Source organism: Ursus arctos, unplaced genomic scaffold (assembly GCF_023065955.2).
Source record: "Ursus arctos isolate Adak ecotype North America unplaced genomic scaffold, UrsArc2.0 scaffold_3, whole genome shotgun sequence".
Taxonomy (NCBI): Eukaryota; Metazoa; Chordata; class Mammalia; order Carnivora; family Ursidae; genus Ursus; species Ursus arctos.
Genome location: NW_026622985.1, coordinates 35,405,624 through 35,430,011, shown reverse-complemented (window position 1 = coordinate 35,430,011; position 24,388 = coordinate 35,405,624). Strand labels below are relative to the sequence as shown.

Sequence of the window (24,388 nt, the reverse complement as noted above, 5' to 3'; positions counted from 1 at the left end):
ATAGTGGGACATATTAAATGAGAGCACGTGATGAAGAAAGGGCTTGCTAGTTAAGTTTTAGGCTTCAATTCAAATAGGAGAGAAAACATATTCATTGGGTATCACTTTTGGAAGACATAAGTGCTTCCAACAAAACAGAGAAATGCTGGTCATCTTTCTTTTTCAATTGTTTCACCGGGAAGAATCTTTTTTAGGTGATAAAACTTACAAGCTAAATTAAAATGCACTCTACTCATTGGCAAGCCACACCAGCAAGAATAATGTGATCATGGTACTTGGAAGTTTTTGATTTATAACTATACTATTCTCTACTTCTAAGGCTGCAGTCTCGGAGGCAGAGCAATGAATCATTACAATTGTCTATCTGGGAAATGTCAAAAGATTAAGTAAGGGCAGAAGAAGAGAAAAAAAGAAAGAACACACATTTCTGTCTCAGAATCATTCCACAATTAATGGGAAGATACCACTAGCAAATAAATTCAGTGCTAAAGAAATAATAATGAAATTTTTAAGATCTTTAAGTAAAACTACTAATAAACCATAGCGCTTGAACTTCCTGGGCAGAAGGCAGATTATCCTCTGACGCTCTGATAACTAAATCATTCCTTATTCCACTATCATAGTGACCCCTCTCTCTATGCACGAAGAGTTTGGAAAAGCACATTTAAGCTGAAAAAATGAATTAGAAATTTGAACCAATCATTAATGGATCCAGATTTTTTAAAAAAAGGACACATACAGTTTAATTGATACTTTGCCAATACAAAAATAAGCATCCGCAGAACGTTTATTTACTGTTTAAATTACTCCATATATTCATACACCATGAACAGAAAATATATTTTATCCCACACAATAAGAGCAAACAAGTGCAATCTTTCAAACATTAAACGTTATAATCAAATCTGTACAACAGATAAATAAATTTATACCTCTAACAGTTAGCTTGTAACAAAACAAAATGAAAAACATATACTGCCCAAAGTCACCGGTTTACTTAAAATTCTACTTACGGTTATACATCTCAGTCATAACAGCTTGAATCTTTACTACACTGCACCAGTTAGATTGATAAATATATATTTTTTTAAAATAGCGGGGGGGTAATAGGAAATACCAAAATGGTTAGAAGGAGCTTTCCAAACACAGGAAATAATAGACAGAAATTAATTAGCTGGAGGAAAACATATTAAATGGATCCACAGGGTAACTGGTATCACACTGGTATAGCTTAAGGAAAGGAAACAGATGAATGTTTGGATTGGAAAGAAAATTTGGCCTTTTTATAAAAAGAAGCAACAACAACATCAACATTGACAAAACCCTGTCATGGACCTAGAACAACTCTGTGAGACAAAGTGTAGAAAGATTTAGGTATACCTGAAAACCACAGTTAGGAAGAAAAATCATGTCAGGAAACACGTAACATCAGAACGTGAACATATATAAATTAAAGGCATACTGTCTATCGTTCCACATCATTGCACATATGGTAAGAAGACAATACTGCAGTAATTCTTGAGGAAGGACGTTTTCAGTGAAGTAGGAAGTTCCATGATGAATACAGGTGTAGGCAATCTAATTACCACAAATTTAGTAAAGATCAAAACACTCAGTGGTGCCACTAAGCTAATTAAATTATGTTTTTACTGGAAAGGTAATTATTTCCCTGCCTTCATGTTAACTTAAAATCATTTACAAATGGACATATAGATCCAGTAGAAAAGACGTTTCACATGCAATCCTACACAATGCAGTCTGCTTCAACTGTTTTTCAGTGTTTCACATTGGAGACGTACATTTCCAATCTATACAACCACATGTGTTCAACAGACGCCACGGAGCTGTCCTCTTGCCGCACGAGTTTTTAATTTACATACACATTTATATCTCCAGATAGATGTTTTTCTCCTCTAGGCAGACACAAAATTAGCCTGAAGAGTTTAAGTTTCTTAGGATTTTAGGAACCTAATGTCTTGACTTATCTTGAATCGACGATAAGATGAGAAGTCCACAGAAAAAAGCAGCTATACATGCCAACCTTTTCAACAGAGAGGAGTTATCTTTAGGAATAATAATCTGTGCAAGATCATTAGTGATCTGAGAAATTTCGTGCGCCACGCAAACAAATATGAAAGTGCTGACGATGATGTTGAGCATAGGGTTTCCAGGGATGAGTACCAAGATGCCTCTTGTGTCGGCGGCCAGCCATATGTGGTACTGGCAAATGAAGAGCTGGAAGGAGAGCGCTTAAAGTTAGATACGAACAGAGGGTCAACGATTACATCACACTTTTTGCCTAATTTAAACATTTCCTAGCATAATTACGTTAGAAGGCTTTTCCCAAGCCATTTACTTCTGTTTCACTCTTGGTCCTGAAAAGTCAACTGCGGTCTACTCTTCAGAACTCCTACTTGCTGAATGAAGCGCGGCTTCAAAGTCCCCAAGAAATCAAACAGCAACCTTACAACTTGAAAAAACTTTTTTTTTTTTGGCATGACATAGAAGACAGATGACAGAAGGACTTCTGGACTCTGGTCTTTAGACCCCAAATAAAGAATTGCTACGGGTGTGTGCACATATGTGTGGACATACGTGCATACTGCATATTTATACATATTTGTGAATATATTTCTGTATGTGGCTATAGGCTTTAAGGTGTCCTCAAGTTTGCTCTGCATGGCCAGACAAATGTTTTCAACTGCATTTTCCCTAAATGCAGTTCCTAAAGTATACTTCAACTTCAATGTGAGTATGCATATTCGATGACACCATTACAACTTTTGATGATGGTTACAAGTGTGGTTCTTTCATCACATTGGTTTGAAATATCAGAAAGTAGAAAAATGCTTAAGCTACCTCTCAAATATGAGACTAGAAAATTTCAATATTTTTACTAGAAATAACAAATTATAAATTCATTCATTAAAGTTAATAAAAACACTCATGCTCCAAATATTAAGGGGATAGCAAAATAAACATTCTTTTATGTACTGAATGACTTGGTAAGTCATTCTTGATTAATAATTCTAAATTCTATTCAGTCTAACTTATGAGGCAAAAAAAAAAAAATAGAACATTTATTAAAGAACTCAAAAATTTATTTTCCCTATTTTAAGGACAACTTAATAAATCTTATACTCTAAAATGTATCTTTTATGATTACAATATGAATTCTACTGTTTTAAAATGTTCTACTTTGTATAATTGACTCAGAATATTCAGAATGTTTTTTAAAACCTACTTTAAGGTTTTAAATAAGTCATATTCAGTATTGCATACAAAATGTAATAAGGTTAAAAAATTCCCCAAGATTTCCAATCATAAGGGTGAATTTTATTAGGATAAGTATTGATAAACTAAATTCCAGTAATATTTAATTATGGCGATGAAGAACAAATCAAAATCCCTTCCCCTTGACTTCATTTATATCTATTTATAAATTTCATTTATATCTACTTAACTTCTTTCTTTTCTGATCTCAGCAATTTAGTGCTTACAAGCTTAAGACAATATAAAGAATATTTGAAAGTCATCTATGTCCAGTCATTTAAATAAGCTTTTAAAAATATACTTTATTGCTGTTGAAAGTTCTGAGTTTCTTCTCTGTATTTCCATAAATAACATAGCTTTGATTTTAAAAAATGTATTTCGGATTCATACACATACACACGTGCATATAACACTTGGCTGTGTAAGATGAAACAAAATATTAATGTACAAACCTCTAATGAAATTTTTCCAAACCAAGCAAAAAATGAGCTATAAACTGATCGGGCATATCCAGGGATATTCCTTATTAGGATGAAGGCTAGAATCTAAGGAAAAACCACAAAGGCAAAATAAATCATCTGTTTACTAAAAGCATTTGCTCTCCTTCAAGTGGTAACTTTATTATCTATGTTCTTGATTTTGATACATACACAACGGTTTTTTGCAATACAGTATATTTTAGCAAGTTATTTTTGTTCTAGACTCTGTCCAAACTAGATTTCTCAACATGTGGTCTGTATACTGTGTATCAGTGCAGATTTTAGGTAGCACATGGCTGAACAATTTTATGTGTACTTGAAAAATTATAAATCCACCTGAGGCCCTCTGTGTAGAAAGAAATGATATCATATTTTGTGTAGCCAAATTAAAAAAATCCCATGATACAATTTGGCTTCTTCCATAAAGTATCTACCTGATTGGCAGCCACATACACCACTCTTGCACTCTGCAAAAGCCCCCTTCTACTAACAGCCATATAAATATGAGAAATGGCATGAGTTTTCAGATGTCCTCATGTTTGCTCTATATGGCCAGGCAAATGACATCTTGAACTACATTCACATGTCATATATTTGCCCTTTTGATCTCTTCTCCCTAAAGACAACCTCCAGCTTTTGGATGCCTGGCTTTCACCCTTCTCCCCCATCCTTTTACACCAGGTGGAACAATCTTGAACTTTCTAAACATCTAATTCAGTGTCACATTCAGTAACCAGCGTATCAAGCAAAGAACTCCCTTTGGAATCTACTCTCCTTATAAAGAAGCAAGAAATTGTAAAGAAAAAAACTGTTTTCACTCTCACAAATACCTTTCAAAAACCTTCTCTCATAAAAAGATTGAAAAATCTATTTATACTTCAGAGAAAAATCTCATATTCAGTGTTGATCACTCTGGGCATCTGGTCAAAGGCTTTAGGAAGAGGCCTTTGGGATGCATACAGGAGGAGCAAATAGGAGATTTGTGGGTCACTCTATCTTTGGAAAAAAGGAACCAAAGCGAACTACTCAGGTACAAGATAGTTGAGTGATCTTCATGGGCAGTAGCGCCAAAGAGACTCAAGTTTGAATCTGGCCTTTGTCTTGTATTAGTTCCAGGATTGAAGGTAAGGTACTTTTACTCCCTTGGGTCTGTTTCCTCATCCATACGGACAGGGATAAGATTTACTTCGAAGGTTGATGTGAACATTAGATGGGCAAACATATATAAGGTACTTATCAAAACATGCACTGTGAGCCATTTAAAGAAACATATTAGGTAATTAATAGCACAGGTGGTAAACACAAATGGTAAAAGTCATCAAGGTGAGACCTAAATAAAGCCCTTAAACATGAAACCCTTTAATGAGTTATTGTAATTAAAGTATTGCACAAACTGTAAAATGCCAGAAAGAATGACACAGATAAATACAAATCACTAGTCTGAGCGTCAGAAAATCTAGGAATAGCCCTAAGCAAATCACTTTCCCTCTTTCTAACTTTAATCTACCCTTTCTCAATGTGTGCTCATTTCTTAGCATATGCCAGTCTGCGTTTTGTCATACACTTAGTAAACTATGTGATGAGGGGAATAGAAAAATCAAAGCAATGACAGCCATGGAGAAGACAACTGGGGTCTAGGGAGTCATCCTTATTAGCTTGATAAAGAACTAATAACACTTAAAATTTGTTCAGCATTTGTAACTTGCTGGGTACTATGCTAGCACTTAATATACATTATTTACGGTTAATCACCTGTATGCTGTTCTACAGCAAGCCTTTCTGGAAATTTCTATCCAGACTGATGGGTAAAACTAAAAGGGCAGGATTCAAGGATTGAGCTATAAGAGTGAAATAGATAAAAGGGATTAAGAGTACACTTATCTTGATGAGCACTGAGAAATGTATAGAATTGTTGAACTATTATATTGTACACCTGAAACTAATATAACACTGTTAACTGTACTTGAATTAAAAAAAAAAAAGGGATTGATCCATAAGCCTTCTGCAGGGTCAGGCTGAGAAAATACTTTCTAGCAGCACAAGGAATCTTGTACACGTTAAAATCTTAAGAAGTCCCCTCAGATAAGTATGCTAAGGATATATAATCATCTATAAATTTTTAATAATCACATCCACACCCACACCCCCATACCTACATCACTTGTTGGTATCTGAGAATAAGAGTGAAACGTGATAAGGATGTAAAATTTGGGGGTCCCTGGATGCTCTGATTTTTACAACAGGGGACTAGTGCCCTTGAAAAGAAGTAGCTGCCAATAAAATTAGTACTTGCTTCCACTCTTTTATTCTGCGCTGGAGGAGCTGAGGCCCTTGCTGAAAAAGTACTAAGGCAATAGGAGTGTGTGGAGGGCAGTGACTGGAAAGGAAGGTGATGAGGCTCGGGAGCGCTTGCGTGTTCTTCTGTGGGTAGCCTCTTTCCCTCAGCTCTCCTTACATCGTTCTATACTGGTGCACTGTGAATGGTAACACCTCCCTTCCGTCAGGAGTAACAGAAAGGATATCACCTACGATATGCAAAAAGGTACTGGTAAGCACTATTACTGTCTACAGAAGTCATGAAAATGCTATATTTGAAAATGCAGTATAATGCTTAAAATTTCATTATCAGTTTTATTTGAAGAGTCTGTCACATGCTCGGTTCTATTGACTATATAGAGACGTAAGGGGAATAATAGTTCCTGCACTGAAGGGAACTTAAGACCTAAGAGCAGATCCTTTAGAAATCATCCTTGCTCCTCTTTGCTGCACTGCTCATGTTTTAGGTCTCGGCTGAAGACACTGCTTTCTCCAGGAACCCTGTTCTGATCCCAGGGTGGGTTGGGAAGAAGTCCCACACGTTACCAAAGTGCCCGGTACTTAACTACCACCGCGCTATCACAATGTCCCATAATGACTGGCAACCAGAGGTAACTTAGCAAAACGTCAGTCTGAGTTGCTCCTTGCCTCTGCCCACCTCCCAGGCACTACCACGTACCTCTCTAGACCCCGGCTCTCCGAGCTGTAGCCTCAATGGCTTTCTTCAAATTCCCTGAATGTAAATATGCTCCGTTCCCCCAGAGGGCCTGAGGTTTTGCTGTCTGCCTTCATCCCTCTGTTTTCAACTTAATTTTGCCAGGGAAATAATTTCTGACCCCCGACCACGCCTTGCTTCAACTCCAACCAGGTCAGATGCCCTTAGAGACTCTCTTGTAGCATCATGTGCTACTACGTATAATTACACGGCGATTCTACGATTACTACCTGTAATAGAAGAATGGAGGCTCTGGGATGGCAGGAACTATGTCTGATTTGGTTACCACCGTATCCCCCCAGCCTCATATCTAGTGCATGGGAGGTATCAAATATTTGTTAAATGAATAAAAAATGTTCAATGAATGAATGTTCACTGGTCCCTATCTCTATTAGACGGTAAATTCCATGAGGGCAGGAGCCGTATGCATCTTAACACTGAACTCCTTACACATGTATGTACATGTATGTACAGCATGGGACTAACACTTTAATAGTTACGATTAAATAAATACATAAATGAAGACATATGAGTAAATGGAGACAAAGCAAATACGAGGAGAACTAACATTTTCTAAGTGCCTACTAAGTGGCCAATGCCAATCATTTCCATACATTTAAGATAACAATCCTTTAAAAGAGAATTTAATGTCCCTGTACAATAAAGGAAGGTAGGGCTTAGTAAGATTAAAAAATACACCTACATTTTATAGTTTGATCTCAAATCTCACTGCCTCTAAAGACTGTATTCTTATAAAGAATTAAGAAAAAAAAATTTTCTCAATCAAGACAATTACCTGTACCACAGATACAGATGGGTGTAGTTCATTGCACTCGGCTTTGTTTTTACAACTGCTAGCCCAGATGGAATAGGTCTAAACCAGAAAAATATATGGATCAGTTCATGAAAAACAGTTATGCCTTAATAAGGCAGCTTTCTCAGCATCTACACAGTTTTCTTTGTTTATTACGTTATCCTCCATGATGCTATTTAAAAAGCTTCAGTAAAACCTGCCCACACGTTTGGTCATCACTTGCTTTTGTTTTGCTCAACTGCTCAAATGAAAGAAAGCAGAGAAAGAGGAGCACAGGTCTGTGATTTTCTGGAAACAGTGATCGAGAGGCAGTGATGGCTCTTCCTGTCAAACATCTTAAGTTACATTTTCCCCCAAACTGATTACAACTTAAAAATTTTTTATTTCACCAGATCCTCAGTTATTCTTCATATTTAACTTATACATATATATTCATATATATTCTCTTAGCATTTATGTTCAATTAGAAAAAGAGAAACAGAATTTTAAAAATAAAGATTTTATATATTAAAAATAATTGATTTAATTCCTATTTCTTAAAGTTAATTCTATGTACCATTTAGGACTTTGGAAAGTTGTAAGATTACATTTTGAAACTTACCAAGAAAGAAACTACTGAAATAAACAATAGAAAATTTGAAATTTTGTTTGAAAAAAGAGGTTCACCCTTTCCTTCAGAAAGTACTTGACGCTTCTGTAAAGCCAGATAGATGAAAGCAAACAACATTCCATGAAAGACTACCTGAAAAATAAGAAGAGAAAATTTGTTTTAAACAGCAACTTTTCAATAAATAGCACAAATATTTGGTAAATGAGGACAATACGTACAAAAGTCGGTTAAAAGCTTAAAGGCTGAAAATTTTTATGAGGGACTTAAACTTCAAGAAATGACATAAAGTCAATGATTGTTAGAAATTACCTGCAATAGGACACAGCAAATAGCAACAATAGGAGATAAGGTGGTTCATTCTGAGGAGTCTCAGCAGCAAGCAGAGAAATAAAGATAATTTCAAAATAATGATAAAAACACAAGAAACAACAAGTGTTGAGGAGAAAAGGAGAAAAAAAGAACCCTTGTGCACTGTTGGTGGGAAAGCAGGCGGTACAGCTGCAGTGGAAAATAGTAAGGAGGTTCCCCAAAAAACTAAAAGTAGAACTTTTTTATCCAGTAATTCCACTATGATATTTATCCAGAGAATACAAAAACACTAATTCAAGAAGATACATGCACCCCAATGTTTATAGCATCATTATCTATAATAGCCAAATTATGGAAACAGTCCAAGTGTCCATTGACTGATAAATGGATAAAGAAGTGGTGTATATACACAATGGAATATCGCTCAGCCAAAAAAAGAACGCATTTGCAACATGGATGGATCTAGAGGGTACAACCCTAAGTGAAATGAAGTCAATCAGAAAAGACAGATACCATATGACTTCACTCGTGTAATTTTTTTGAGCATATACACAATATTTACCATGTGTAATTTAAGAAACAAAACAAACGATCAAAGAAAAAAGGAGATAACCCAAAAAACAGACTCTTAACTACAGAGAACTGGTGGTTACCAGAGGGGAGGCGGGTGAGGTGAAATAGGTGATGGGAGTTAAGAGTACACTCATCATGATGCGCACTGAGTAATGTATAAAATTGCTGAATGACTATATTGTACACCTGAAACTAACATAACACTACAGGTCAACTATACTGGAATTAAAATGAAAAAAAGAACAAAAATAATAAATAAAACTATTATGGAGATGTATGATAAAATTTAAATGCTAAACCAAAATAAACATATTTTACATTGATACTTTCAAGCAAATAAGTCAACACTAACACCGCCAAGATCATGCTTTTAATAAGGGGCATATGCACACAAGAATAGGAAAAAAAAATATGGTGGGCTAGAAAGCACATAAAGCTGCGCTTTTTTTTTTTTTAAGATTTATTTTTTAGAGAGCGAGCATGAAAGAGTGCGTATGCACATGCGTGTGGGGGGAGGGGCAGAGGGCGACACTCCCAAGCAGTTTCCCAGCTGAGTGCGGAGACCTCCCATCACCCTGAGATCACAACCTGACTCAAAAACCAAGAGTCAAATGCTTAACTGACTGAGCCACCCCAGCACCCCAAAGTTTCTTTTTTTAAAAAACGACTTAAAGTGAACTGTCACATTGTACACTGCTCTAATGACAAAGTTGAGAATTTAAAATTATTTAATATCAAACCTTTAGCAAAGCTTTTTATTCTTATGTGGTTTGAAATGCCCTGTAGTACACTGGCAAGTGCATAGGTATTAGAAACCAGAAACGGCACAGAACAGGCATTAAGAAAACACTTGTTGAATGAAAAAAAGGATGAGTGAAATATGGAAGAAAAAGGGGAAAGAGAGAAGAGAGGTAATTAATATTTATTCATTGTCCATTATTTTCCAAATGCTGTGCTAGATGTTTTACATTTTCTTGGTCAGTTGAATCTTAACTTTCCTTCAAGACTAAATTCACAGAATCCCCCATGACACTGGTCTCTCTTCTTTGCACATTTCTACCACAAAATCCACACTGCATAATTTAGTACCTAATTATAAGTAGCAATCTTGGGTTTTAAACTAGATTGTAAGGCTTAGAAGCCTGGTGGTATGTCTTCTTTCTCTACTCAATGCCTCACAAAACCAACATCTAGAGCATGTATTGGAGCTCAATAAATATTGTCGAATGGCTGAAGCATATACATGAGGGATCATCTATTTTTTTTTAAGTTTATTTATTTGAGTAATCTCTACACCTGATGTGGGGCTCCAACTCACGACTTGGAGATCACTCCACCAACTGAGCCAGCCAGGAACCCCTAAGAGGGATCATTTAGAAGTCAAAATTAGGACTCAAACAAAGGCCCCTTTATAGACATTTTTACAGTATTTTCCTGCTGATAAACATACCCATGAATTCCCTTACCCTGCTATAAAAAAAGGGGGAGCAGGGCTGCTTTAATTTACCAAGTCAACATGTTTCCTTATTCAAAAAAAAATAATTATAATTTTCCAAATAATTTTTTTAAGTATAATTTGAAATGGCAAAAGATCACAAGGTAAATACATACGTAACGGTCTAACCTCCATCTGAACCACCATTCGTATACATTCCCTTTCAGTTCAAAACACTTGGACAATGGCCAAAGAGAAAAGATCTTCTCAAATGCACCCTATGAAAAGGAATCCAGAACACAAATTAAGATGGTACAAGTCAATACCTGTTTTCTAATTCTATTTTAAATTATAGTTTTCTAAAGTTAGGATTTTATAAGAGTCATTTAAAAGTTCTCTTTCATTTGAAATTCATTTGAAAAGAAATTTATTTTAGTAAAGGCTAACAAAGATGACTTAAAACTTTTTGTTAACTTACTTTCCCTGCACATGAAAGGCTACTGAGACTGCAAAATTAAAAAAAAAAAAAAAAAAAAGCAAGCTAGTAACTGGAAAATTCTTCCATTTAAGGTTTTTAATCTAATATACAAAACGGCTAATATTTACTGATCAAAACACCAAAATACAAAAGACCTTAGCCAATATGATATCGATATCCTAAAGAATGATGGTTAAGGTTAAAATAGTTTTTCTTTCTCTAAATGTTCTTAATAATCTATAATTAACCATTTGAGTTAAAAGAATGCTCTGAATTTGTCACTCAATCAACCATACCCAAATGCCATTACTAGCCTTTGAAACAAAGTTTACAATTTTACTGTGGTCAAGTTAGTGAATGGTACACTCTTACTAATCTGACAAGCCTGGAAAATCTGGGAATGAAGGGGCAGAAGTCTTGGGTGCATTCCTGCACATTAATGAAGTCTTTCAAAGAAGAGAACAAAAACCTCAATTTCCAGACTAAAGAATGGCAACAAACTCTATTAAGGAAAGCTCCATTATTAGACCTAATGCCACCGCATAAAAAATGTAACATAACAATTTTTAAAAAGGCTATTAAAAACCAAAAAAAAAAGAAAAAAGAAAAACAGCATTGTATTTTAGGTAAGGCTGAATGCTTAGGTTAGAAGAAGTTTATTATTTTAATGAAATGTAATAGTCTCCATTTAACCATTTAAGAATTTAAAATACTTACAGCTTATTAAATAGAGGTTCTATCAAAATCAATGCCTTAGAAAACAGAGGACGATTCTTACCAAGAGTTGCAATATAAAGTACTTATAGATCATATATATTGATATGAAATACAGAAATATAAATATAATATCGATATGAAACAGAGAAATACATAGCATCTATTAGAGATACACAGTCTTATAGATCAGATATATGTGACGCATTTATCATTTAAAATATTATTTCTGATTAAAAATTTGTTTCTTATGTGCTCAAAGGGCAAGTATTTAGTGAACACCCATTTTGTGCAGGACACTGGGCTATACCAAGCCACGAGTTTTTTTTTTTTTTTCCAGTGCACTGATCCAAAGCTGGGGAAACCTTCTTTAGTGTCTTTATTGAACCCTGGTTCACCTTCCCCTCTCTCCCTCAGATGCACCACAGAGTGTTTGGAATTTTAACAAGGGTCAAGCAGCTGTTGCAGTTACCTGGCTACATCTTTATACACTGGTTATCGTTCCCCTATTACTTTATAAATCTCCTGCAAAAAACCCTGGAGGTCAGGCAGAAATAAAATACCTTATTTCTAAGTATGAAAATAAGTATGAAAGCCTACAAAACAAACAAATGAAAACCAGCTTATAAGATCACACACACACTCACACACACACACTCACACACACTCACACACACACGATGCTTATGTGGCACCTGCACGTGACACAGCTAAGTCCAACACAGGGAATGTTGGAAATGGGAGCAAACTGCAGAATATGTCACAACTAGAGGCATTCGAATTAACATATTTTGTTATAAATATCATGCTGCCCAAATAATCTGTCCGCCTGATGGACTGACCAGCAGGTAGCAGTTTGCCACCTTGCTGAAGTAGCTGAGCAAACCTCAACCACCGTAATAGGGGGAGAAAACGGCAGAGGTAAGAAAATGACCAAAAATTGTATTAAATTAAACATACTACACATATACAAACCCATTTGCTCCTAAGTTGGTTTTGCTAACTGCCAAAATTTTGCTCTATGCAGTTATGGAAAAATCAAGGAACACTCTGATGCAATGAATAATGCACAAACCAAGTTGCAAAGTCTGTCAAGAGAATTTTGATCTCCACTTAGAGTAGCGTCTTATAAGAGGCATTCAATAAACGTCTGATTGATCAAAGTCAAGTAAAATGGATTTTGAACAATTGCCAGAGGAAGAGCTTTAAATTGCTCTTACAACAAAAACAGTGGTAACAAAAGTAGATGGGTCTCAAAAGAACTACACGGAGTAGTCAACTACAGAGTGACACTTTTATTACAGTCATTAAAAAATGAAGCTAAAAAAAAGCTCTGACTCTTCTCACATACTTTAATAGACTTGAACTTTAAAATAAAATAGAACAAAATATAAACTGAAAAAACTGTACAAACCTGAGAATATGCCAAAAAACATATACAGAACAGCAAGAAGGCTAGTTTCAACAGTAAGCCAAAATGCCAGAAACAATTTCCTAAGAGAGAAAATATTTAATTTACTAAGAGGTATAAATTTCCATGAGAAAACATATTAATCATATCTGTTTAACATATTAACACCCGGCATAGTTCTTAAAATAATTAAAGGCTGCCCACAGGATACATTATATGTAAGTGGTATAAATTGTAAGAAGGGCAAAAAGGAAAAGAAGCACATCCTCGCAAGGGAAAAGGCCACAGCCTACGCCTGACACCCTCTGTATCTCCTGTTCATCTACTATAAATATATCTGAAAAAACCTCCTGCATTCAACTATACCTATTTATTATTCAAAGGCACAACAATATTTGGAACAATATATTCAATATAATTCTAACATTCATGTTGAATATAGCTTAGGTAATACTGCTGAAACGTTAGAGTTCCAAGGAGAGAACTTACGAACTCCCTCATGGAGCAGGGTTTAACTTTAAGATGTATTTTAACATATGCGTATTTTAAGTTATGTGCTCACAGTTTATATATATTGATTTCATCTGATTAATATGCTAGGTTTGTGTCACGGGATTAAGCTACAGAGGCTGTTTAAAGACATTCATGGGCTTGATGAAAGGCTGGAATTCAACTCTTACCTGAAAAAGTTATTCGACATTATAATGGGAGTCAGTGGAAAATATTTCTGATACACAGTATTTGGTTGAAAGAGTTAAAAATTATTAAAAACAACAACTTTTAATGTTTCTGAAAGAGGGAAGCTTTTATTTCAGTGATCTGATCTTGAGGGTAAGAAGCATTAAGATAAATGAGCACGGTCTCACTCTGAACATTATCAGTAACTGGCTGTGTGGAGTTTGAAGGTGACGACCTTCTGGGCACTTAGGTCTCCTTGTATGTACAACAGGTTGAGAATAACTGTGTTAAGGGTTGTCTAGACGATAAATTATATTAGTGCTCTTTAAACCTGGCTAACACAAAAAGCCTTTTTGCAAATGAATGCTTATCCAAAATTCTCAATATAGGCAAAAAAGCAAATAAAGCAGAGCTGCCAAAGACTGGAGAAGGATGTAGGGGCCCGGAGCCCTATTTGGCTCACTCTTCTCTCTTCTAGCGCTCTTCACTCTGGCTCTGTACAAGACAGTCTGAAGACTGTTGCATTAGCTGATATGTAAAATGACTTTGAAAAATTTAGATTAAAAAAAAAAGAACAGACACATACAATATACATGCCACTTATTAATTGGCCCTGTTATATATCACTTGAATTAGTTTAGCTGTGACATTTTAGGAACATAGTTTAAGAACAAAGTTTCAAGTGTCAAAAATAGCCTTTAACAACTAAAAAGAAATTTAGTACATTAAAAGAATATATTTATTAGCAGTAAGAGAGTATATTTACCATTTGCTTTTTTTTGGATTATCTGTGGCCATAGGGCTAAAGTAACATATATGACCATGAACCATACGGTAACCAAGGGAACAAAATAATAGAATTGATAAGGCCGATCCATCACTATACATAACACCACTACCAGGAAATTGAGACGAAATAGGACCTATTAAAAAGGAGAAGAAAATGGTTTTCATTCCAGGTATGCAAGAAGAGCAAAGACAGATTCTCGCTGACAGAGTATAAACATTTATTTAAGTCTAAAGTAATAACTGTACAAGTACATTTTACTAATCCTTCAAATTACATTCGTTCTACAATCACTGTAAAGAGTTGAATATAAAATATTTATGCATCATTATATTAACTAAATCCAAGCAAAGCACCAGGCTGAGCTGTCCTCTGGCTACAACTGCCATCTTGTTAAATGCAGGGGAAGAATCATAAGCCTCCTTCCTAGGGCTACAGTTTATAAGCAGAGATTAGATTACCTCAACGAAAGGGTGTCCATTTCATCTCTGTTTGATGTTGATTTACCCCATTTACGATTAAATTGAGAGTTGTCATAGATACAAAATAATATTACTCAAATTAAAAAGTGTCTTTGGGACCCCTGTAACAGTCATTTCAGACAGTGTGATGTCATTCAAAGAACGGAGAATTTGAGCAGATTGCTATTAGAGCTGTACCCCTTACTATGTGACCGTAGGCAAATTATTTAACCTCTCTGAGCCTCAGTGTCCTTTCTGTAAACATGAAAATCACAACTCTGGGTTGTAATGAGGGATAAATAAAATAATATTCAGAAAGTGCCCAGCACAAGGCAGCAACTTAATAAATATTAATCCTCTTCTTAAAGAAAACATATTATAATAATCCCAGGTAACTGTACATTTCCTGTACAAAACCGAGCTGAATTAGCAATGCTGTCCCTTGTGTACTAGTGCTTTTATTAGACACTCATCTAAATTACATTTTCCCTTCCCTCAGTAATAAATTATTTATCTTGAATTATTAACCACAGAACACAGAAATAACACAACTTTAAAGTGTAATTTCATAAATTCAAATTATCCGCGTCCTTATAATGACCATATTTATATTTTCACGCCATAATGAAAGAAAAAGAAAAGAACCGAATACGTTCCTACCTGACAGACTCTATGAATTCCAAAGTCCCCTTTGATCCAAAAGTATGAGAAATGCCCGTACCCTGTCTGAAATAGGTATGCAGCAACCAGAACCCGGATGTGCATGTACACAGGCAAAAACTGTTGACAAAAATAGATAGGTGAAATATGTTGGCACTAGCTATACTTTGAATTATCATAACCAATACGTTTAGTCAAGACAAAGGATCATTGTTACCAGTTGGCATGAGCTCAATAAAAAGATTTATTTTTAAAACTTAGGCAACATAGCAAGAGTTTAAAAAAAATGTAGATTTTTGGAATCAGACCTCATTCAAATTCTGGTTCTGCCACTTACTAGCTACGTGACTTTAAGTGAGTTTTCCAAACTGCAAAACAAGAAGGTTCTTATGAGGAATGTAGGAGTTAATAAATGTGAAACACTGTACATTTCCTCCACTTGGAATTAAAGATATGATGTCCATAATTATTAATCACCAGATATGCTGAGTACAAGGTAACTGTAGATTTCACATTTGACCAATGAGAAGATAAAAAACAAAACAAAATCCCACATTTTTGGCCCCCTCAAATACATAGACTTTAGATTTGTAAACTGTCATATAACTACTTACAATATTTATTTAGCAACAAATATATATTAAAAAACATATGCAAACATAATTTAGAAATATTGTTTCCTCCCACTCCTAATTTATAAAATAATTTTTACACTTCCACATCAATGTTTCATCATGACCAAGACCCTTAGAATCATTTACGATGGTTTTTCAGAGCAGCCTAGTTTCACTTCTAAGTTAAATGAAATGTAACACATATCTGATCTATATTTTATGGGAATCACTGGAAATATCATCTCATTTATAAGTCCTAATTCTCATAACCCTACAACACTGTCATTCACCCTGTCCATCAGCCACTGGTCCAAGTATATTCATGATCTCCACAACACAACTAGTACTCTGTTTTTTAAAAATGATTTTTAAAAGCCTATTCAGTGACATCCAACCCTTGCAATTATAAGACCATTCTTTCAGGGATAATTACTAAATCTATGTAAAAATTTTTTGGCTTCTATTTTATAGACTCATCTGATCACCTCTGTAATTATCCAGCACTGACGCTGCTTATGGCCACTTCAGGTTCATGTGTCTTCCCCAAGTGATACTTTGTAGGAAAAAATAATTAAGTAGACACCCTAAAGAGATTTTATAAGTCCTTGAACGTATGCATCTTTTGTATATATCCTTGAACACACCCTTGAACATATCTTTTTTTTTTTCTGAGAAGGCAAACCCCCCTGAATATATAATAGGTCATAAATTCCTTAATACCGCCTCCATTCTAGCCAAACTGTTAAGATTCTCTGTGTCCCATACTGGTCCTTCTTGTTCCTCTCCGTCACCTTCCTTTTGTTTATCTGTTTATTCTACCCAGGAATGTTCTTCTTGTGACCTAATTTTGCTTATTCAAATCCTATTCTTCAGAGCCCTGTTCAAAATTTCCTATCTTTACTCTCAGATGAAAGTCATTTTTCCTTCCTCAGCGTTCTTAAAGCACTCACAATCCATACATCATAGTTTTTATTTATTGCCCTTCATCATTAGTTCTTTTAAAATTTCTTATCTCATCATTAAATCAAATTTTCAAATGAAGGTGTAACACACTAGAATCATAGTGATAATGAAGGTAGCAAATGTCATCTTAAAATAACCTCAGGATTTATCTAATCTAAGCCTGTTACCTTATTCTTGAGAGTACTCTAAAATATTCCTTTCAAGTATCTGAACACCTTTTTTTTTTTTTTTAGAGGGTGGGGAAGGGTGGAGCAGAGGGAGAAGGAGAGAAAGAATCTTCAGGAGGTTCCACGACCCAACGCAGAGCCCTACAGGAGGCTTGATCTCACAACCCTGAGATCATGACCTGAGCCGAAATCAAGAGTGGGATGCTTAACCAACTGAGCCACCCAGGTGCCCCCTTGAACACTTTTTTAATAGCAGAAAACATACAAATTCCCAAGGCAATCCATTCCATTTTCAGATGATCATTTACTACCATAAATTTCCTTTTCAAGAAAAGATATACCTCTGCATAAAAGCTACCAACTTCAGCCCTCTAGAACAGTGCTATGCAATTGAAATAAAATGCGAGCCACATAATACAGTTTTAATATGGCTATCAGAATATTTGAAAAGTTAAAAGAATCAAGTGAAACTAATTTTAACAAATACAACGTATTTAACTTAATACATTCAAAATATTATCATTTCAACATGTAATAATCATGTAATAAGATATTTTATATTTTATACTAAGTTTTTGAACTTACTATGCATTTATCACAATGAATCATACTTAAGTGGTATGTCTTTCATGTTCACAGAACATCTCAATTCCAGGCAGCTATATTTCAAGTACTCAACAGCCACATGTGGCTAGTGGCTTCCATAATGGACAGTCTAGCTCTAGAGCCATTTGTACACACTTAATCACTCTTCTATCTGATTGTTCTATAAGTATCTGAAAACGGCTGTCCAACCTAGGCTAACTATTCCCAGTTACTTCAACCACTGTCCATAAAACGTGCTTTGAAATCCCCTCAAGACTGGGGCTGGGCCTACAGAGTCAAGACTTAGTTATTACATTTAAATAGTAAATACTATTCATTTAAATTAAATTAAGCACCATCACAATAATCTGCCAAATACCTGGCAAAGTTGCATTATTACAAATTTCATGTAATACTTCTCCCAAGTTTTTATTTTAACATACTTTAAGCCAACAGAAAAATTGCAATAGTACAATGCACACCCATAAACCATGCTGACCCATTTTAAAGAATGTTTAAAGAAAGACTACATGACATCATCCCTAAATATTTTAGCAAGTATCTTCTAAGAAGAAAGAATAGTTTCTTACATGACCATATTATCATTATCATACCCAAGATTTAATATGAATACAACAGTATCTATTGTAAATCTGTATTCAAATATCCCTGATTGTCCCGGTAACACCCTTCACGGTTTTAAAAGATTTTCTTTTCGCAATCTGGAGTCAAGGATCATGCATTGCACTTGGTTGTCATTTCTCTTTATTCTCCTTTAATCCAAATTATTTTCTTTTTATCTTTCATGAGTCAAGTATTACAACAAAATTTTAGTATTAAATATATTTGGAATTCCAACTGCATTATAATTAATAGCTAGCTAGCTTCTGATTCTGTTCTTTTTCTAGTCCCACAAATTTTCCCTCAAGATCTTTTATTCAGATTCTTTCATGAAAGTTGCTTATAAACTCCCAAAAGAAAAAAACCTGCAGTGCAAGACAAAATCATCTACTGTATAGGGGCGCCTGGGTGGCACAGCGGTTGAGCGTCTGCCTTCGGCTCAGGCCGTGATCCCGGCGTTCTGGGATCGAGCCCCACGTCAGGCTCTCCTGCTATGAGCCTGCTTCTTCCTCTCCCACTCCCCCTGCTTGTGTTCCCTCTCTCACTGGCTGTCTCTATCTCTGTCGAATAAATAAATAAAATCTTTAAAAAAAAAAAATCATCTACTGTATAAACCTAACGTGCTGTACTCTCCGTATTTAAATTCACAGTATTTTATCCATATTTCCTATAAATTATGCTTTAAAGGAGTGTTTATACCAACAACTGCAATCTGCCAGACCATCTGGATTATTTTAATAATTCTCTGTATTTTTTTATGGTTTCTATTTTAGTATAGAAACATGGCACAACTAAAGTTTGACATATTTTACGCAAAATAAAAAACATTAAGATTAGGTAATTAAAATAACCGTGACAGTTAAAAAGAGTTTTTAATGAGGGTAATCCCTCAAATATCCAAGAATCAAGTCCCAAAATACGTTCTAACCCATGCTAATAATGCTTTGCCAATGTAGATACAGGTAATTTTTAACCACAAAATCCTATTATATAAAAGAACAGGAATATGTTAATTAATCATAACAAATGGTCTGTTAATGAAAAGTATGTCCTTCCAGAACACGGATTTTTAAAAATTGTAATTTAGGATATATTGGGATGTAGTCTAAGATATATTAGAATTAGAATGCTAGCTTGGCAAATGATTATAATAGAATGCCAAATTGCCTTCATTCTTTTATGATCCAAATTCTTTCTGGAATCACTGAATTGAGGAACTTAATCTGCCATTAATTCTTTCTATCTGATTTTTTTTAATAGGAGTATCACCCTTTAATATGTCCGCAATTAATTATGTCTCTAAGTGGCATTTTCTTAAAACAAAGCCTTTCTTCCCTCTCAAATTAATCTAATCTTTATTCTTATGTCAGAGATATTTCTAGGATTCAATATTCATCTTTACTTACTTTTTAGAGAATCTGACAAATACATCCTCCAAATTCTGAACTGGGCTTATAAGCTAAATCTTACTAGCCTCCTCTAGCCTTGCCTCGGATCTCTTCCACTGTCTGGGGTCTTCTGCAAACACCTGAACACGCCAGGTCCCCCTCAGCTGCAGTGTCACGGGAATTTCACTGCCGCCACAAATACACATATTGGAGCCATACAATTTCAGTATAAATTATACTGCATTCTTTTACCTTTTGCCCTTCAAACAAACCTTCCATAAGATCACTGACAATTTTTGAAAATAATGAAAAGAATGAAGAATATTATTTTCAAATTTTTAGAGATACCTGTTAGAGAAAAATTGTTAGAGAAAAAAACTTCAGTATTATTTACCTTCTTAACTGCTGCTATGGAAATTTCAAAATATTTCTATCTGGACAACACTCCCCCTCTTATCTCAATTTATCACTGATTCAAATACTATTTACAGAGGTGTAGTTTATGTCAGCAACAAAAAACAGTTTGGCAGTTCCATAATTATGAGTTTCTTAAATTTTCAAAACATATTTTATAGTAATTAGTTTGTATCTTCACTATAAAACTTGTGTGAAAAGTGGTTATTAGATACCTGGGTTCACCCTCAAAAGCTTATTTTAACTGCAATGTAGGCTGGAATGTTACAACTTGGAATACATTTTTCTACCCCTGATAAATCCAGGGTATTCCGAGACCATGAGAATCCTGTCTTTTAAGACACCTAGGGAGAAGGAAAAAATGATTTCGTCCAGGTACAGAAGCACTAGGTGAGCAAAGAAAGGGTCCTCCAGCTCATGGAGGAGGTAATACTTAGGAAGTAAGGCTCATCAATGCTACAATGGTGGTCCATTAGGACCTGAGTTCTTGGAATACTGGGGCAAAAGAGTTCTAAGGTTTTTAAACTTTAAAGGAGTAAAAACAGTTAGCCAAACTTCCTAAAATACAAGTAAAGGTAGAATATAAATATAATCATCTAACCTGATTTCTTTTGATAGTAACTTGCCTATTTGAAGTCCTTTGCATCCACACAGTTTCTTCCCAAGTTTAATTAGCTATTCAGCAGGGTGGCAGGAAATAATAGCCTTAGGTTATCAGCTGTTTCTACTAGATTAAAATTAAGGCCAAGTATTACAAACAAATTATTGCCTTAAAACTATACCTTCTCAAAGAGTCAGGTGTTAGGAGAAGAATGGGAAGGCATAGTTTGGGTGGGAAATAAAATGGGTCTCTAAATGGTGAATATAAAACCCAAAAGAGGTGATGCCCTGAAAGAAACAGTATAGTCCCACCGTTTCCTATGTCTTCTCAATGTAAACTCAAAATACTTACTGTACTTGCTCCAGAGATATGATAAATCAGAATCACAAGTTGCATCCAGCCTTTCCATTCATCTGTTTGTTCTCTATTTAACACCTTAGTCTGTGGAAAAGAACCAAAGTCTGTTTTAAAATTCATTATGAAGATATTATTAAGTAAATTTTTCTTATAGGATATAAAGCTAATGCTTCTGTCAAAAGAACCTTGGGGGGAAAAACAAAGATTGGCATTTGATTTGATAAAAGATACAATAAAACTATTTAAAATACAATATGAATTTGAAAATTAATATAAACAAAGAGATTTTAAATATTTGAGTTGCTACTCATGGTTTTATATTAAGATTACATTTATACTGTGACAGATATGTTTGTAAAGCTAAAAAATGGCACTTTATAATTTTCTTTAAAAAAAAAATCTTAAGAGTTTCAGCTAGAAAAGACCTTAAGTTCTCTTACACTTCATTGTGAAAAAAGGATCTATTATTATGGTTTATTTTCCCAAGGATATTCTCACTGGAGATGAAAAAACTGATTAGTCATCCTCGTATGAGAGTTATTTCTTACAACAGAGTTTATTAATTCAACTAAATCATTCCTTATAAAGAAGTTGCACTAATACTCTAAGCAATTACAATGATTCTAAAATAGGAAATTCAGAATATTGTAAGCAGTGCCCACGTTATTCTGTATATTCGAATTTGTGTGTATACATGTCTGCCTGTATAAATACAAAAATATAAAATGTTTGTGCATATAGGCATTTGTTAATATATTTTTCAGGGGCGCCTGGGTGGCGCAGGCGTTAAGCGTCTGCCTTCGGCTCAGGGCGTGATCCCGGTGCTCTGGGATGGAGCCCCACATCAGGCTCCTCCTCTGGGAGCCTGCTTCTTCCTCTCCCACTCCCCCTGCTTGTGTTCCCTCTCTCGCTGGCTGTCTCTCTCTGCCAAATAAATAAATAAAATCTTTAAAAATATATATATATATTTTTTTTCAGTTACTTTTTTTTTACTTGATATAAGATAATAGTATCTCATGTTTGCAGACCATTATACAATTGGGAGCACCTCCATTTTCTCCATCCCCAAACAGGCAAAATAACACTAAGTTACGACACCTTTTTCACAGATCGTTATTTACCGACTTTTCAACAACCTTCATGTGACTCTCTGAACTTTTTCCAAACTGTTTCGAAAAAGCAACTGTTAACAGTCCATGAGGCAAAGAACAACTACAATATCCCTTTGTCTTCTATATACATGTTTGAATATTCTGGCATGATAAATGATATTATTTATTTAATCCAGAGTTTATAATGAGACAAAAAGGATAACATTAGCTAAAAAGAAAATGACTCTTACCTCCTTAGTATTTTCATTGTAAAATACTCCCAAAACCAAGATGTAGATAATTGGAATAAAGAAAGTTGAATGTGTATAAAATTTGTTTTCCTTCATAAATAGATTTGCACGGTCACACATATAGAAGTAAGCCATTATTAGGCCAAGTTTGCAGAAAGACTGTAAAAGTATTTCTAACGGAGACACAGGGGTATTGATAATATTTTTCTTTTCCTCTCCACTTTCCAAATCAGTACATGGCTTATTCTTCCGGTGAGCATTACGATGGATTATATAAAAAATTAAATATCCGATAATAGATAAAGTGAAAAAACAAGCAGCTAGCTTCTGTATGAGAGTAAGAGGAGGCCGAGGTTGACAACAGGAACCATCTACAGGCTTCAAAATCTTATTGCAATACACGTTCATAAGAATCATTGCACTCTGTGAACAAATCAAGTTATTTGGTTATTATCTTGTCAGTGATATATCTCGCATTAGATTTTCTCTTGTGAATACTACTGACTTTTCAGCACTGAAACCAAAATGCCTTTGTACCTTTTGCTACCACTTCCCAAACACTCATGCAAATAATGGTATTCCTTCAAGCTGTAACACCCAGTTCAGGGTTTTTCAAACTTCTTGGACTATGATCCAAAATGAAAGATTCATCTAATAATGTGACCCAGAACACATATATAGGAAAAAATACCTCTCCTTACTATTTGGAACGCACTTTGACATTTTTCTATTCTATTCTTTTATTATTTTTTTTAATGTTTTTTTATTGTATTATGTTAGTCACCATACAGTACATCCCTGGTTTCTGATGTAAAGTTCAATGATTCATTAGTTGCGTTTAACACCCAGTGCACCATGCAATACGTGCCCTCCTTACTATTCTATTCTTTTAAAAAGAGAAATACCCATTTCATGGCTGCTAATGGGCCATGACCTTGGTGAAAAAAATACTGACAGATGTCAAAGCCCAAAGAATTTTAATTAGCAGACTTTCAATACAGAAGATACCAGGATACTTAAGATAGAGTCCCAGTCTTTAGATATACAAAAAAGATGTAAAATTACTGGCACTAAAAAAATCACTAATTCGTAGCTAACAATATTTGTAATTTGCTTTTCATTTGGTTTACAGTTTACGGACCACTTAGGATTCTAATGTTTTAAGATTTCTAATGTTAAATAAAAATGTGGAATCTTCAACATGGTTTCATTATAATAAAAATCTTCTAGACAAGCTGCCAATATTCTGTCTAGTTGAAAGTTCAGTCAAATCTAGTTTTATAAAAATTTTATAGTTTAGGCAATTTTGGAACTCTAAAATGATTATATTTTTTATGCATAAGCGTTCAAAAAGACTCAACTATTTAAAAAATCTCTTCCTTTTAGCCCTGTGACTTCACGAAGTTCTTTACCTGGCACTCTTGATGATACTAGCCTACAAACTCCAACCTAAGGTTCTTAACCAGTTCTAGGGGGTCCACAAAGCCCCTTAAAGTATATGGAGAATCATGTGTGTATATATGCAAACACATATTTTTCTGCAAGACAGGAACAGAATCATTGCCTTTTATTGAATACTCAAAGCGGTTATGTGATCCTCACGAAGATTCTGCTTTGTGATAA

The 24,388-nt window shown here is 34.7% G+C and overlaps 1 protein-coding gene across 1 annotated transcript in view; it reads right to left on the bottom strand.

Moving 5' to 3' along the window:
* Positions 1-746: 746 nt before the first annotated feature.
* The window catches only part of CASD1 (CAS1 domain containing 1), a 48,750-nt gene continuing 25,108 nt past the window's right edge, over positions 747-24,388 (bottom strand). The window contains exons 9-18 of the mRNA XM_026505862.4: positions 22,766-23,188; positions 21,418-21,507; positions 15,714-15,833; positions 14,572-14,728; positions 13,131-13,210; positions 10,701-10,802; positions 8,199-8,339; positions 7,580-7,657; positions 3,726-3,818; positions 747-2,235 (exon numbers count right to left, since the gene is read on the bottom strand). Coding sequence (XP_026361647.2) covers positions 1,969-2,235; positions 3,726-3,818; positions 7,580-7,657; positions 8,199-8,339; positions 10,701-10,802; positions 13,131-13,210; positions 14,572-14,728; positions 15,714-15,833; positions 21,418-21,507; positions 22,766-23,188 — 1,551 coding nt within the window. The 3' untranslated portion in view covers positions 747-1,968. The remainder of the gene's footprint in view (positions 2,236-3,725; positions 3,819-7,579; positions 7,658-8,198; positions 8,340-10,700; positions 10,803-13,130; positions 13,211-14,571; positions 14,729-15,713; positions 15,834-21,417; positions 21,508-22,765; positions 23,189-24,388) is intronic.